Here is a 15,795-nt window from a genome sequence, read left to right as displayed (position 1 = left end):
GAGTTATGGAGGATGTGAGGGAACCCTAATTTTGAAATTTTGGATTGTTTCTAACAGGAAAAGCCAAATACACAATTTGAAATTTTTGTCTTGTTTCCAACATAGCATATTTGGACAAAATAGATTGATTACCTTTTTTCTTTTAACCATGGATTAGAATGCTATTAGAACTAAAAAAAAAATTAATCCATATGTAAATTTTAAAATAGATACTTAAAGAACAACAAAATTATTATAAGTATCTAATTAAGTGAATAAAAGAACTTTCATAATATTATTAATTGCACATTAATGGAAAAAAAATTCCAATATTAGCAAGTTTAAACTTTTCATCTTCTCTGTTTTTTTCATTCAAATTTCAAATTTTCCAATTATATATACAATGAGAAAGCTAAGTTGAAAACAGAGTCTTCTGCATTAGGCTGACCAAAGACATTTCCTTTGTGTCTGTAGCTGGAATTTTCCCCTTCTTTTGCAACCCTTCTTACTTTACCTTCCCATTCTGTAACAAGTTCTACACTTTCAAATCTCACCGCTCCACAAATCCTTTCTTTTTAATTACCCATTTGACCTTGGTCTCTGCAGAGACCAGATCCCTGCATTCCAATTCTCATGGCTGGTCGTTATGATAGTAACCCCTTCGACGAGGAAGAAGTTAACCCCTTCTCTGTAAGTCCTTTCACTGCCGGTTTTTTTCGCTCAAAGTTGAGATTTTGTGTACTGGGTTTGCAGTTTTGTGTGGAAATTGATTTGATCCTGTTCGGAGGATGTTTCAGCGTCCTATTTTGGTCAAAATTCTTGATTGCGAATTGTTGTTTCTGTTGTCGGTTTTCGGTTGACTTGTTTAATACTATAATTGATGTGGTTTAGGAAACCGGTTTTGGGGGTTGTTTGTTAGTGTCTGTGTGTGTTTCTGTTTTGTGGTTGTCGTAGTTTTTTTTCTCTGCTTCTTCATTTTGGGTTTTGTGTTTTTTTTCATTATGTTTTGGCCTTGAGAAGTACCTTTATAACTAAGCTGAACATGGATGGACGAATTTTTTACATGTTCTTGAGATTTACTTGCAGATGCAGATACCGATACTGTGTTTCTTAAAGTCGGTGTGTCTAATTAGAGGTTTGTGAAGACTTGAGAAGTATTATAAACCCACTAGATATTACCAAAGGTCTCTACTCTCTCTACAGATCACAAAATAACTAAGTGCAATAATGATTTTGATATAAAAAAACTATGTTGTGTGAAGGTGCATGATTATGATATTGACATTTTTTCTTAACGTGGAAGGGACTGATATGAGAGGAAAATTTAGATGTTGTGATTACTAGTGAAACATTTGATAGCATAATTATGGAGGAAAAGGAAGAGGTGTGCTGGGGGCTGGTGGGAGGGAGCATGACCCTGCTGGCCTCTCCTCCCACATTCATCGTGTTGTGATAATACATTATCTTATCCATATAATGGGAGGGAAATCAAATTTTTACTACCTTGTCTTGGCAACATCCTTTTCTATCTTAACTCTAGAGTCTAGGTTCATGGCCGGATTTAATTTATTTATTCATTATGAAGTAAATTATGTATCATTTAGTGATAAAAGGCTATAAATCTTCTGACTTACTTAAAGTGTTGTAATGTTTTTAAACTGTTAGAATCCTGGAAGTGTTCCTGCAGCAACAAACTCAAGGCTTTCACCTCTTAAGCCAGAGCCTGTTGATTATAATTACGGCTTTGGTGCGACAGTTGATATACCTCTTGATTCATCAACGGTATGTATAAAGTTGAGGTTGATGAAATCCTCAATTCTTTTCTCATTTCTAATGTGGTGTTGCAAGTATTAGTCATGCTTTTGCTAATTAGGATCTCTTTAAACCTTAGGATTTGAAGAAGAAGGAGAAGGAACTTCAATCTAAGGAAGCTGAATTGAGACGAAGGGAACAGGTATAGAATGGGATTTCAATTAATCTAAAATTTGATATGCATGATTACCAAGATAATAACAATATCGTATGATTTAATGGTTTGCTTTGTTGAGTTCGTACCATATAATTTATTGAGTTTAGGGTGTCCAACACTTACTCCTAGAGTAAGTGAATAATTTCTTATATATTTATGCCTCCACAAATCAAGAATTTGAACTGAATCTGATTGATTATATTACCTGAAGTTGGATATTAATATGATGAAAGCATCTGAAATTGTTATGATTGATAATAGGTTGGTCTGTCAAAATATGGATCTTTTTAAATAAGGCCTCCTTACCAAATCATGCTATCCTCTATTCAGTATTTATAATTTTCACACTGATATTTGTTCAATTAAATTTATACATGAAGGTTTGTCTACTAACTTTTCTGTCAACTGCAAATGCTTGGAAATTCACATGTATTTATTTCTTTCTTTTTTTATCAAATTCAGGATGTGAGGCGGAAAGAAGAAGCTGCTGCACGAGGTGATTTACATTTCCTGATTCTGTGTTTGAAGTTTGCTTTAAAAATATTTGTTTGCAAGTTTTTTTGGTCTTCGGCCTGGGGGCGGGGTTGTGATTTCTGTTTGTGCTGCCATACAATTGAATAGTGGAGGAATGGTAATACTGCAGAATTCTATAGATGTCTCCGATGCACTAATTTAAGTTCTGCCTATTTACATTTTGTTTTTCAGCTGGAATTGTTCTCGAGGAGAAGAATTGGCCACCGTTTTTTCCAATAATCCATCACGACATTGCCAATGAAATTCCTATTCATCTACACAAATTGCAATATGTTGCATTTACTACACTATTAGGTACATTATCCTCTTTGTTTATTTATTTTCTGGGAGTGTAGTGGGTATTATCATTTCGTTTTTTTATTTTTCAATTTTATTTTTTTAAAAACCTTTTCTGTGATTTGTTAGCATGCCATTATATATTTAACCTATTGATAAAATACAAAAAAATTGAAGAATATGATAGTAAAATGAGTGAAAAAACTCTGTTGGTAAAATTTATGAAATGATGATACTTGAGTGGTAAAGTAAATAATTAATCCATTATACTTTAATTGGCATCAATGACATTTTTTACACCTTGTACTAGAAAGTAGCAATTGAGGACATTTTTGTGTTTTTCTACTCCCAGAATTTTTAAAATGAAACACAAAAGAAAGATACTCTGAATAACTAGCTTTGTCTCACTTGCCCTACCGGCCCGTAAAGACTCTATCTCTACAGCCGCCTTCTCTTTCCTTTTCATTAAAAACAAAGCGATCCGCTTTCATAACTAATAAGGCGTAAAAGAAAGGAGTTTTGATTAATATGAAAGCATTAACCTGGATTCTTGGAACTAATCTATAAAGACCTGATAGAGGCATTCTCTATTTATTTGTTGTTAGCACAATCATTTGTTTTGAATTAATTATGGTCATAATAAATGTTTATGTTGTTGTGATTGATCTGTAAATAACGTAGTTTAATACCCATAACCAATGCTTGGTTGAACTGTCATTGAAAAATAGTTTTGTTGTGCAGGATTAGTGTTGTGCCTTTTTTGGAATGTCATAGCTGTTACTGCAGCTTGGATTAAGGGTGAAGGTGAGTTTAGGTACATTGAATATTTACTTAGGTTTTTACAAATCTGACATATCTAAGTAAATCCGTGGAACCTGGCCTTGTTTGTTGTATTGTAGGTGTAAAAATATGGTTTCTTGCCATTATCTACTTCATAGCAGGGGTTCCTGGGGCATATGTTCTGTGGTATCGCCCATTATATCGTGCTTTTAGGTAAATTTTTAATGCTCCCATTCCATGCACTAATGTATTATGCTACTAAATTATTTATTTATAACTTGTGCACTCACTTGAACTTGTTTTGGAGAGCAGAGTCATGTCTGGATTTATGGTTCAACCTTGGGGTAAAAATAATAAAAAATAATAATACTTAAAAATAGTAATAATAATATAAATAAAATCATAAAGTAATAATATTATTAATGAAAATAAAATTAAAATAGGGTAAAATAGTTATTTTACAAAGTTTTCAATTAAAACAAATATTTTAATCTATTACATCAATCAAATCACTAACAAACATTTTGTATACTTTTTTTTTGTTTTCCATTCTCTTTCCGTTAGTCCAACCAACATCACTTTCCAATTTTTTTCCCTTTTCCACTCTCCAATCCAAACACATCCTAAGAATAACTCTAATAGGTTCTAATTAAAGTGACCTAGAAACTGCAATTAAGTTGACTTTTCATCAATAAATTTAATTTAGTTGAACATTTTTTTTCCCTTCTTTTCATATCAATTAATAGGTTATTCATCTAAGTGTCAGAGTATTGTTGATGTTGGCAAATTTTGATGAGATGCTCTGCCCCTACTGAATTTTACCTTACGCTTTGAAGCATTCATGTGAAAGGAAAATATACTATGCATGCATATTTTCATCTTTTTATTTGGCCATACTGTTGGTCTTGAATATGCTTCTCGATTTTGCAGGACTGAAAGTGCTTTGAAATTTGGATGGTTTTTCATGCTTTATCTGGTAAATGGATTATACTTCTGCATAGTCTATGCTTCAAGAAGTGGAAGAAATCTAATCATCTTCATTCTTTGTTCTGCTTACAGCTTCACATAGGATTCTGCATCTTAGCTGCAGTTGCTCCTCCTATAGTTTTCAAAGGCAAATCCCTGACGTATGTCAGCTTCATATATGTTCTCTATTTTACATACCAGTATTGCTCATGTCTTTATTCATGTTACAAGGAGACTAAGTATTCAAATTCATTTTCCTTGCTGAGAAGATGAGTTTCTTGTTTTCTTTCACTTGTCAAAAATAGAAGTAAATAACGGATCTATTGAAAAAGGACTTCAGAACATGTGCATCAATATCATCACCCTCCACTTGAATAACCTGATTTGAAATATTTAGATACATGTTAGTTGGTTGGCTGATATTGAGAAGAAAATTAAGGCATATTGCCTATAAATTAGACTTGAGAATGGGAGGGATCTTGTAATTTGTGATGAATTTGGGGCTTTGGTAAGTATGTGGTATAATTTAGGATTTAATTGAGTGTGTTTCATTTCTCAATAAGCTGAAGTTATTTCCATTTTTTAATCTAGTGGCTGACACTATCTACTCACTGATACAGGGGTATTCTCTCTGCCATAGATGTGCTAGACAACCATGCTTTGATTGGGGTAAGAGTGTTTGTGATGAAATACTTCTTATTCCCAAAACATACTATTTAATTGTCAAAGTTGTATTTATACATAATGCACCGTCCCTATGTTAATTTAAGATTTTTGCAGTGGCCCATAATGCACCATCTTTTTGCAAATACTATAGAATACAACCTAGGCAACATTATGCTTCTGAATGAATATTTTTTTATAATGTTTTCTTCCATTTGCCTTGTAGATTTTCTACTTCATCGGGTTTGGATTATTCTGCATTGAAACGTTGATCAGCATTTGGGTTATTCAGGTCTGATTACACTTCCTGAAGTTTCCAATCATTTTAAGCACATTCACCCAAGACTTTTGAATGCCATGATTACTGTACCACTTACCTACTCACTATTTCATTGATTACCATACAGCAAGTATACATGTACTTCCGTGGTAGTGGTAAGGCTGCTGAGATGAAACGGGAGGCTGCTAGGGGAGCATTGAGGGCTGCCATATGATTCATCAGTCTTGTGGAGAAGCCAGTATGGATACCTTACGCATGGATCAGTGTTGTATATTATAAGCCACCTCAGCAATTGTGAACAAAACTATATTCCACTGAGCATAATTTTTGCTTACACCTGTAATTTTATTTATTTATTTTTATGTTGTTTAACATGCTACCTATTAATGTGGTTTGTTAGTGTATATGCTGAGAGCATGGACATACTAGTGGCTGGTAGAAAAATATGCTATAATTTATTGAAGTTTATCCTCTATATAGCTTTAAAGTTTCACTTCTTATTCCAAAAGTTGGTTCATGACTTGAGAATTGCCATTCTCAGACTTAAATGATCATCTTACTTTTGGGGTTAAGAAATGATCACTTTTTTTTCAATTGTCTTCAACCACTTTCTAAAACATCATGTTCATCAATCTAAATCAATTGAGTTCTGGTTATTAGTAAAACTTGCATAAGGAGTGCAAGCAACACACTCTTTCCAACACACGTTAATTAAAATTTGTTGAACATAACTAAATCATGAATAGGGTTCAATAAATAGTAAAATTAATTGTCATTTTTTTAATCAAATTTTAATTAATAATAAAAGGTGTACTTTTAATGGTTTTATAGAATAATGTTCTGTGGATATTTTTGAATGGAATGTGTTGCTGCCAACACTCCTCTTGACATGAAAGGGAATGCTGAATTGAAATATTTTTATCTAACATGATGCCTCAGTTTCAATGAAAGCAAGGCACTGCTACTAATGCATTTATTTGGAGCTGTGTCTCCAAGAAAGATGAAGCCTACCAATCAGGGTTCTCAATCCTGATAATGTTGAGGCTTTGGAGAGATTTGATTGATTGAAACTATATCATAATTTTAGAAAGTAATTAGTAAGAGGCCAAATAATTCTCAGGACTTTCAGATATTTGAACTCTCACATTAATAAGGGTTTCTTTCTAATTTTCAAGATAAAATCTCAACTTTTTTTTAATTTATTGACAACATTTCTTGTTTCTCTACTTTTCACAAAGCTTAACTAGATGATCAATACTTCAGAAGTACGATTATTCCTATAGTTTAAAAACTTTGTTACCTGATACTTCTATGAGAAATTATTTTTAATTCAAAGCCTTAAATAATAATCTTTTTCTTTATGCAATATTAAATTGGATTTGGAAATTTAAATGTGCTTGGACGCATTGGTAAACTACCAAAATCATCATATGCAATTGTTGGTAATGTAGGAAGGGACCTGCACGATTTGGACTTAATTACCACCTTCATGGTGTTCACCATGGGGAATGAGAAAAAGGAAAGTCTTCAGCAGTGACAGTTCTTTGTTGATCCTCTTGACAACGTTGGTTAGCCACCCCAGTGATGATGATGGTGGAAGATGCAGATTTTGGGTTCAATATAAATGATTTTTTCTTAACTTATAGGTCTATGAAGCCCTCCTCAAGAAGAGTCATGCATGTCTTGGTAAATTTCATTCAGAGTACAAAAAAACAACCATAAACTTTTATACATAACATTTCAAACGAGTTATTTCAGCCCAGCAAGTTGGCACCAATACATAAACAATAACATGTTCATAAGCAGGGGGATTTCTATGATACTGTGTAAAACAGAAAGGAAAAGATTATACATTATTCGCATAATCACAGTATATATCCTATATGCATGTAGGTTATTAGAAACAGTCTCAAAGACAAGAAGAGACCCAGCTAGCATCAACTGCATCGATGATCTTTTCATGTAATTTAGTTCCAGCACAAGCAACTATACCACGATCAAGGCTTTCTAAGTTTAAACCTTTTGAGAAGTCCAGGGGATGCCCCCTAGCATCTGTTACCATGCCTCCAGCCTCTTGTATGATGATAGCACCAGCAGCATGATCCCATATTTTTTCCTTGTAACCAGCCCTTGCAAACTTCATGAAAACCTCAGCATGCCCACAAGCTATTGCCGCATATCTCATCATGTTGTATACTCTTAGTGGCTCATTACTGCATATAAATGATGAATATTAGTTACCTTATAAACTATAATCCTATGTTTGAATGTCTAGAGAAACTACAGCCATAGAAATTAAAAAGTTTAAACACAGAGAGGTGACTGATACTGAAAGAAAAATGCACCTGAGACCAACACTCTGAGCCAGTCCCTCAGTAAAAGTGTGGCTTGAATTAGCCTTCTCAATTGGTTGACAGAAAGTGGCCAACCCTAGGTTGTCAACGGAAGAGACAGAAACTTGTTTTGCCTGGTTTGGCCACACATACTTTTTATTGACATGGAGCAGTGGTTGGATCCAAGCTTTCCTACTACCTCTCTTAGCATAAATTATGCAACCTTTATTCCAAGTTTCAGAGGCTGGAGGAGTCAACATAGATATCATCCTTTGATAGCTGAGATGATAGCTAAACCACTCCTTTCTCATAGGGTAGTTAGGACAGCCAAGAACTCCAAGCACCACTTCGCCATCCTCTATCAGTGATAAACCTACAGCATATTGATCACCACACGCAGACCCCATTTTACCATCAAGAGGGCTGAGTGCCCAAAATCTTCCTGAAGGACTTCCAACTGAGTTGCTGCGACTAATGATTTCAAGAACCTCTGAAGTTCCCAGAGCTGATTCTGGCTCCTCAACCCCAAATCGAGGTGCTTCAGCTAGACATTCATTCACAGTTTTAACCACAGCTTCCAACAGTTCTGATGTATTAGTATTGGATAGTGTCTGAACATCCTTTTCAGTTACGATTGAGACATTTTCACTCCCTAAACACTTGGACAATATCCAGCTGACAATTGTGTTGACACTCCAACCTGTAACATGTATAATGAACAGTCGAATCAACAGTTGCCAGGAGTAGATTGACCAATCGCGCTTTAAAAAAATGTTTTATTCACCAATTCTGGAGACTATCAAGCATTAACCATTACGTGACCAAAGTTGTAAGGAAATATAGTGAAAAGGGAACCTAAGATTAAGCATATATAAATATTTACACAGGGCAAAGAGATAAAGTATATGATTTAAATTTGTTATGAAGATTATACATAAGAAATATCTTTTACAGTTTGAACTGAAACCAATTTCAACATAATGTTCATAGCAGCACCTAGAATTGGAGATGGGAAAAGTATAGCCATAAATTGACAATTTACTTCAATTGTTTGATTATTTTGGATAACTCTCCCTCCCTTCTACAGCTGAAAGGCTACCTCAGAAATTCATGAAGCCACTTAGCTTTAATATATATATATATATATATATATATATATATATATATATCTTCACTTCTTCAAGTGGAGGGCAAGAGAGCAGTGAACGACAAAAGAAAATCTCATATTTATTAATCTGGAGAATGATATTTACAGTTAGTAGATCTTAAGGTAACAATTGAATTCAGTCAAATCAGTTTGCTTATGGAACTGAGCAAGGCCATAACAGTGCTTACATGTTAGCCCTGCTATTTCTACCATAGTACAAGAAATAAGGTTTGATATTACTATATCTTTTCAATTATTAAGAAACTAAGATCAAATTATTTAATATAATAAATATTCTCTTAATATTTGTTTATCCTATATTGCATGTTTAAACTGACAAAGCCTATACAAACGTTCTATATTTTACAATCAAGTAGTACATAAAAGAGTTTTTCATTACATTAATCATCCTCATAACTTTTGAGCACGTGAAAACTAACCTCTTTAGCAACCCTTCACATTTTACAATCAAATTTTTAAATTAAAATTTACATGAATGAAAACAGTTACAGATATATTATAAAAATTACAAGTTTTTTTAAAGTTGAAAAGTATTCAGTATAAAAAAGTCGTACATTTATTTCCCTAACTTATTCTTCAGAGATTATTTAACTATGATGGTTAGAACATAAAGAACTTGGTATAGAATTTGCGTGTAAATGAAAACAAAAATGTTCAACAAATACACATATCAAACAGGAACATTCACCTGCAACTGTGAGCGGGGAATTGTGATGGTTGATCTGAGAATTCAAAATCCAAGTGTTTTGCAGTTTCTGACAGAGGAAGCATGACATCTGAACTGCTCTAACAGCAACATCTAACTCTCTGCAATATTCCTCTGGTTCTGAGACAAGACCAAATATTTTTCTGTCCTCCATCACAGGAGAAGAAAAATTTTGGTCAGATTTTGACACAGAAGCAATGTGGGTTGGGAGAGTGTTGGGGGATTTATGTTGTTGAGACATGAAGCTGGAATGTGTTGTTTGTATATGGCTACATGTGTAGTTTTCACTTCTCTTCCCTAGTCCTAAGATATGTGCCATGTTTCCACACAAAGTGGAAGAATATAAAGGCATGTCAAGTGCAAAATTTCACCCTTTCTTTATTTGGATATGTGCTGGTTACTAGTATATTGGCTTTGTGACGTTTGAAGGAAGAAACTTCAAAATGGGAAAGCTTTGCTAAATTAATTATGAGAATAACATTGATCTATAAGAGTATTTATAGGACAATTTAACAAGCAAAACCAAGATTCACTTCTTTTTTATATATAAAAGGAAAGTAAATTACACTGAGATGGGATGTTTTGCACTGATAGATGTGGTGCTATTAAACAAGGAGAAAGGACAAAAAAAACAACAAAAAGAAGAAGGATAATGGACAAAAGGTAGAGTCATAAACCTATCATTTCTGAAGAAGACTTATCTTTGTTATTCCTTGTAAGTGATAAGGAATTTAATCTCACAACTTTAAGGTGAGAATATATTTCTTTTTTATGGAGATTCATCTAGACTAAAAATAAAATAAAATTATATAACATATATAAATGGATATAAATCTTATTTATAAATTAATTTTATAATATTGAATTAAATTTAAAGTTTTTTTTAATATTTTTTAATCATGTATCAAACTTTCAGATATTAGTATCTTGTAATTGTTAAAATAATTGAGATTTTGTAAATTAAATTTAAAATTTAAGGTTTATACTTTTGAATTAAGAAGAGTTTTGTTATCTATCCTCATAGATCCCATTTAAAAGTGTTTTGATCAGTTATTTCATATTAGATTATCATATAATTACAACAAATCCTATTATTAGCTAAATTATCTTTACTAATTTTATGAAAAATCAATGATCATGCAAATCTAATCTCTAAGAATTTAAGTTAATCAAAATAAATATAATTTGTAATTTTTTTTATTTAAACTACTTTTTATCCTTGTATGTTATATAACTAAAAAAATCTACATATAATAACTAATTTCAGTGTAAAATTCGTTGTTCAAAAGATTAAATCTAACCTTCATTATTATTAAAACTTCATTTTCATAATTAAAAATACAAAAGTAGAATTTACACATTTTTATAAGTTTTACTTATAGATTTTCCATAAATTGGAGACAAAAGCAATAATACTTGAATTAATAAAATTTATTTTAATTAATAAAAGTTAATTTGAAAAACAATAATTTATAGAAAACGTAATAATATTAAAAAGGTTTGATTAATGAAAACTTTAAAATATTAAGTAAGAAATTTTGAAATATGAGAATTCTAATGCAAATAAAAGATAAAGAAGACTAGTGTATTAGAAGGTACTAGAAGTTAGAGTTTGGACATCATAAGTCAGTTTCCATTAATGATGACACTCGAGCTACAAAAGTATACCGAATTTGTTTGAAAAAACTAATAATTTAGTTATCAATACATTTAATTAGATTTTTAAGTTATTTTAATAATATAAAATGTTTCATAAATATTTTAAAGTAGTTTATTTTATAAGTTTTTAATTTATTAAGTAATATTTTGTTTAAGTGAGCTTGTAACACTAAAAATAATTATTAAATAAAAATTAATTTTAAAGAAAAAAATTATTATTATATTTATAAAAAATAATGAATAGTTAATTAAATACCTAATTTATAAATTTTATTAATAATAAAAATTATTTTAAATATTAATAATTATTTTAATCAGTAAAATATATCTAATTTAGTCAATAGTAAAAACTTATTTTTTTTCATTAAAGTTTATTTTTATTTTTAGCATGATTTTTAAGAAAACATTTTTTAAAAAAATATTTTCTTAAAATTGTGAAAGATATAAAGATACTCCAAAATTCATCAATTGTGGCCAATAATTATGAAATATGTGTGACGTAAGAAGAGGGTCACCTTGGGGTGCATCTCAATAATCATGTTTTTTCGCACTGCAATTTTTTCAATTATTGGATTAAGAAATCATTACTTAATTAACCATTTTATTTTTTTCAAAATATGGTCACTTAAATTTAATTTAATTTTTTCAATTAAAGTCCTCATTTAAGAAATGTTTTTTAATGAAGTCTTAAATGCATGAAATTGAAGCTTTAAGAGAAGTTATGAATGGTGTGTTTGTTTTTAATGCAGAATGAAAGATGACTCTGTAATGCATCAAGGATAATCTCAAAACTAATAAGATAAAAAGAATGTGAAAGAGCATGTTGTTGATTTGACAAAAACTATAGAAGAAATGAGGTGTCAATGTGTCATTTGTTTTGATTATGTGCAATTGTTTTCATAAGAAAATTTATTCTATCAAAATTTCTTCAATACTTCACTCGTGTATTTTTGTTCTTCCTTTTCATAACATTGTACAAGGCTATTTCTTTATTTTCATTTTTTTTAATAAATTATTTAGTATACTATTTATCGATTAGTCGGATCGTCGTAATCTCGATATATCTTACAAAATTTGTAAAGATCCAAAAACAATATTAATCAGTAATGCATCAAATTATCTATAAAATAAGATTAAAATGTAATTAAAATTCTTTTCAACCAATATATAAATATTTACTAATAAAAATTTAAGTAAAAGATATAAATAACAAAATATAAAAAAAAAACAAATATAATAATCAATCAGCTCTAATACATACCAATCGGACTAATTTAAACGTAAAATTGTTTTATTAATAACTCACCACTAATAATAATTGAAGAGCAAAAGAACCAAAGACAAAAAAAACTAAATAACCATGTAACTAAGAAAGATGAAAACTTAAAGAGGGAAGACCTGATAAGAAAACATTGTAAGAACAGTTCATATTAAATAATAAAATAAACTATTTGATATGTCTTCACCTTCTTGAACTAGTTTAAAGTCCTAATAATTACTCTACTATGTATATACCATTGGCTTGTGTAAGATTTGAGTGATAATGAGGTGATAGTATAAAATAAACATATATTCCCAATCTACTTTTATAATTCATAACTTCAATCATAACTTCATCTTATTTATCTTTAGCCACAACCAGAAATATGACTAATCAGTGAGCCCATTGGGTCAATATTTGTGGCCCATCACAAACTGACAATAAATAGATAGAAACTTCATAAAGGCTTCACTATCAAAACCAATATTTATGTTTACTTATGTGCTTTATTGCCATAACCATTTCATCTTCTTCACCACTTTTCTTTACATTTGCCGCAGGAGGCACTAAGTTCATGTTTATCATTTCACACTTTGTGCCGCATGTATTAAGGTTGATGATTACATATTTATTCTACTTAACAAAATATAGAAAAAATAAATAAAAGAGAGTTATTCTATACTTAATTAAGTTTTAAGTATCTTATAAATTTAGATATCTTTTCAACTGAGTGTTTGAAAATTTTATTTTGTTAAGTGTTTAAAATATATTTTATTTCCGTATGTGTTATTTGATCTTTACTTTTAATGAGCTGAGGTGATTATTGTTCTTGTTTTATGTTCTCTAACTCATATATGAATTCGTTTATTTCTTTCAATCTCCTCTAACTTACTCTTTTCTTTAAAAATGAGTTAACCAACGAGTTAAAAAGATTAAAAAAAATAAAAGTAAGAACTATCTCACTTTGTTGATGACAAAATGAAACAAGATAATTAGATGAAAACAAAAATATTTTACGTATTTAATATATTAAATTTTGTTAGTAGAATTTTTTTTTAAAAAACTTAAAAGATATTTAAACTTTTATTTTATTTAATGAATCCTAAAACAAACAAACATCAATGATAGTTGATTTTACTAATAGTAATGAGTGTGTGGTGATTTAACAGCATTGTTGATTGGTTATTGCGTGAACGAATAAGAGTCTGTTAACTCATGTGATGGTGCCATGCATAAGCATAATGACATTATGAGTGTGAACACAAAAAGAAAGGTGAAAAGTTAAGCCAAAAGCAGTGGAGAGTGCTCCTTTGTGGCTTATAGTAACTTTGATGTGAAAAGCTTCTTATTTTTCATGACGTTAAGCATATGTAAGGATCATATCATATTATCATCCTTCATTCTTATCAATATTTCATTTTGGCTATTTCCAGAATAAGACTTAAATTACTTTAAAAATTAATTTATAAATTATTAATAATAAAATATGATTTTAAATACTAATAATCTCATTTTCTTTTAAAATAATATCTAATTTAGTCTCTAAAAATTAATTTCTATTTAATATTTTTTAATACAAATTTTAAATTTATCAAAAAAACAATTTATTAAATAGTTATTTATCATGATTACTTTTTATATGATATTTATTTTATTTTTAATTTGCAAAAATAATTAATAATATTTAATTATATATTATATAACAAAAATTGAGACCATAATACATCACGTAATTAGTGATTTCTTCACCGGGTAGTCTTTTCATACATTTGTCCTTCTTCCTGCCTTACCTTCCATTACTAAATTTTCACTTGATTTTTTTTTTCTAAATAAAGAAGTTATATATATATATATATATATGTATATGTATATAAAGATATATAAAGATATAAAAAAGATAATGATAGTTCACATAGAGATTAATGTAACTTTTCTCCACTAAGTTTTTTGAGAAATGATATTTGAAAAAGGAGAACTGTAATTCATGATTGGCATATTCATTATCATTATTTGATATATTTTTTTAATGCCTTTTCCAAATTAATTTTGAAAAATTAAAAAAAATACTTTAGATTTACTTTTCACACGGTATATATCCATGTGATACAAGTATAATCCTCAATAAAAAATAAAAAATTGTTTTTTTATCATAAATATATTCCAAAACTGTTCTCCAATCATCAAACATTATAGTGAATTAAATTAAATGGAAAATTACTCTTTTTATCATGGAACATAATGTACAATATTATGCTTCTACAATTTACAAATATCATATTTAAAATACTTAAAAGATTTTTTAATACTCAAATGAGATAAGAAGGATTTAATGAGGTTGAATAGAGATCAAATTTGAAGCCATATTTAGAAACTTGCACATATTTATTATGTTGTTTATTGACTTATGATCTTTATTTTGTTTTGTTCATCAGTGTGTCAAGATCCCAAAATACATAATAAAAAGAGAAAAAAAATACTAAATAATTCAATGTTTTTGTCAGCTTTTGTACAAAGATAAAATTATTGCTTAGTTTTGGGACATATAAAACATCCTCTAATACAATAAATTAAAAATCAAGTTTGTACAATTATAAAAATTAAATGAAACATTAAATCGTTAATATTATATATTGATCCTCAGATCTCACAATGGAAAGTATTGTTGTCAAATTGGTAAAGGTAATTTTAATAAAATGGATTTTAAGAATTAAGCGTAAACGAGAGTATGATCAAATTAATCTCAATACTGAACATATGCATAATAGAAGGAATTGAATTTTGGTCTAAAACAAAAGGTTATTTTCTTTTATCCAACACTCTGCAACCACATAAAACTATTGGAAAAAGAGATATTTCTTTTGTATTCAGTGATGAATTTATAATTCCACTTAAAATATTCTAAGAAAACAGAAGTAGGATTGTTTCTTCCTACACTTCCATACCTTCTTCTCTCATCTCCATAAATTTTCAAATTTCTAAAAATGTCCCTCCATAATATTTCGGATTACGAATTTGGAAGTCATTTTTTAAATTTGTAATTAGCTTTCAGATTAAATAATCCGGAAGCCTTTTTTCATATACATGATTATTTTTTGGAATACATAATCCGGAAGTCTTATTTAGCTTATGGATTATGTAATCTGAAAGACTTTTTTCAAATGAGTTTCTGGATTACATAATCCAGAAACTACTCTATGGGGGTGACACAAAAAATAAAAATG

The 15,795-nt window shown here is 29.7% G+C and overlaps 2 protein-coding genes across 4 annotated transcripts; one reads left to right on the top strand and one right to left on the bottom strand.

Annotated features, from left to right (window-relative positions):
- Window positions 1-340: 340 nt before the first annotated feature.
- LOC137811991 (secretory carrier-associated membrane protein) lies at window positions 341-5,910 on the top strand. 2 transcript variants are annotated; one of them, XM_068613854.2, is made up of 12 exons: window positions 341-669; window positions 1,645-1,761; window positions 1,871-1,933; window positions 2,411-2,444; window positions 2,654-2,776; window positions 3,500-3,562; window positions 3,658-3,751; window positions 4,469-4,514; window positions 4,598-4,665; window positions 5,125-5,173; window positions 5,394-5,459; window positions 5,575-5,910. In XM_068613854.2, exons 1-12 carry the CDS (start codon window positions 613-615, stop codon window positions 5,659-5,661), a joined length of 867 nt encoding a protein of 288 aa, XP_068469955.2. In that variant the 5' UTR covers window positions 341-612; the 3' UTR covers window positions 5,662-5,910. The 2 variants fall into 2 exon arrangements, 1 of the variants encoding a protein (XP_068469955.2); XR_016518733.1 differs by lacking the exon at window positions 4,469-4,514 and having other exon boundaries at window positions 382-669.
- A 1,240-nt stretch (window positions 5,911-7,150) lies between these two features.
- On the bottom strand, window positions 7,151-10,131 carry LOC137811988 (3',5'-bisphosphate nucleotidase AHL). Of its 2 annotated transcripts, none has more exons than XM_068613850.2 (3): window positions 9,637-10,131; window positions 7,793-8,480; window positions 7,151-7,660 (listed from the first exon to the last, which is right to left on the bottom strand). In XM_068613850.2, exons 1-3 carry the CDS (start codon window positions 10,004-10,006, stop codon window positions 7,357-7,359), a joined length of 1,362 nt encoding a protein of 453 aa, XP_068469951.1. In that variant the 5' UTR covers window positions 10,007-10,131; the 3' UTR covers window positions 7,151-7,356. The 2 variants fall into 2 exon arrangements, with proteins under 2 accessions (XP_068469951.1, XP_090154924.1); XM_090298798.1 differs by lacking the exon at window positions 9,637-10,131 and adding an exon at window positions 8,777-8,980.
- Window positions 10,132-15,795: the final 5,664 nt, after the last annotated feature.

Source organism: Phaseolus vulgaris, chromosome 2, assembly GCF_051622355.1.
Source record: "Phaseolus vulgaris cultivar YP4 chromosome 2, ASM5162235v1, whole genome shotgun sequence".
Lineage (NCBI taxonomy): Eukaryota > Viridiplantae > Streptophyta > Magnoliopsida > Fabales > Fabaceae > Phaseolus > Phaseolus vulgaris.
The sequence above is the reverse complement of the archived record's forward strand: the minus strand, read 5'-3'. Positions and strand labels throughout refer to the sequence as shown.

Excerpts from the sequence above, each read along its gene's own strand:
- LOC137811991 (XM_068613854.2), top strand. The coding sequence starts at position 613 with ATGGCTGGTCGTTATGATAGTAACCCCTTCGACGAGGAAGAAGTTAAC. Across the intron at positions 670-1,644 it reads AAGAAGTTAACCCCTTCTCT|AATCCTGGAAGTGTTCCTGC; the intron begins GTAAGTCCTTTC and ends TTAAACTGTTAG. Across the intron at positions 2,445-2,653 it reads AGAAGAAGCTGCTGCACGAG|CTGGAATTGTTCTCGAGGAG; the intron begins GTGATTTACATT and ends TTTGTTTTTCAG.
- LOC137811988 (XM_068613850.2), bottom strand. The coding sequence starts at position 10,006 with ATGCCTTTATATTCTTCCACTTTGTGTGGAAACATGGCACATATCTTA. Across the intron at positions 8,481-9,636 it reads TTCCCCGCTCACAGTTGCAG|GTTGGAGTGTCAACACAATT; the intron begins GTGAATGTTCCT and ends TACATGTTACAG. Across the intron at positions 7,661-7,792 it reads GCTCAGAGTGTTGGTCTCAG|TAATGAGCCACTAAGAGTAT; the intron begins GTGCATTTTTCT and ends ATTTATATGCAG.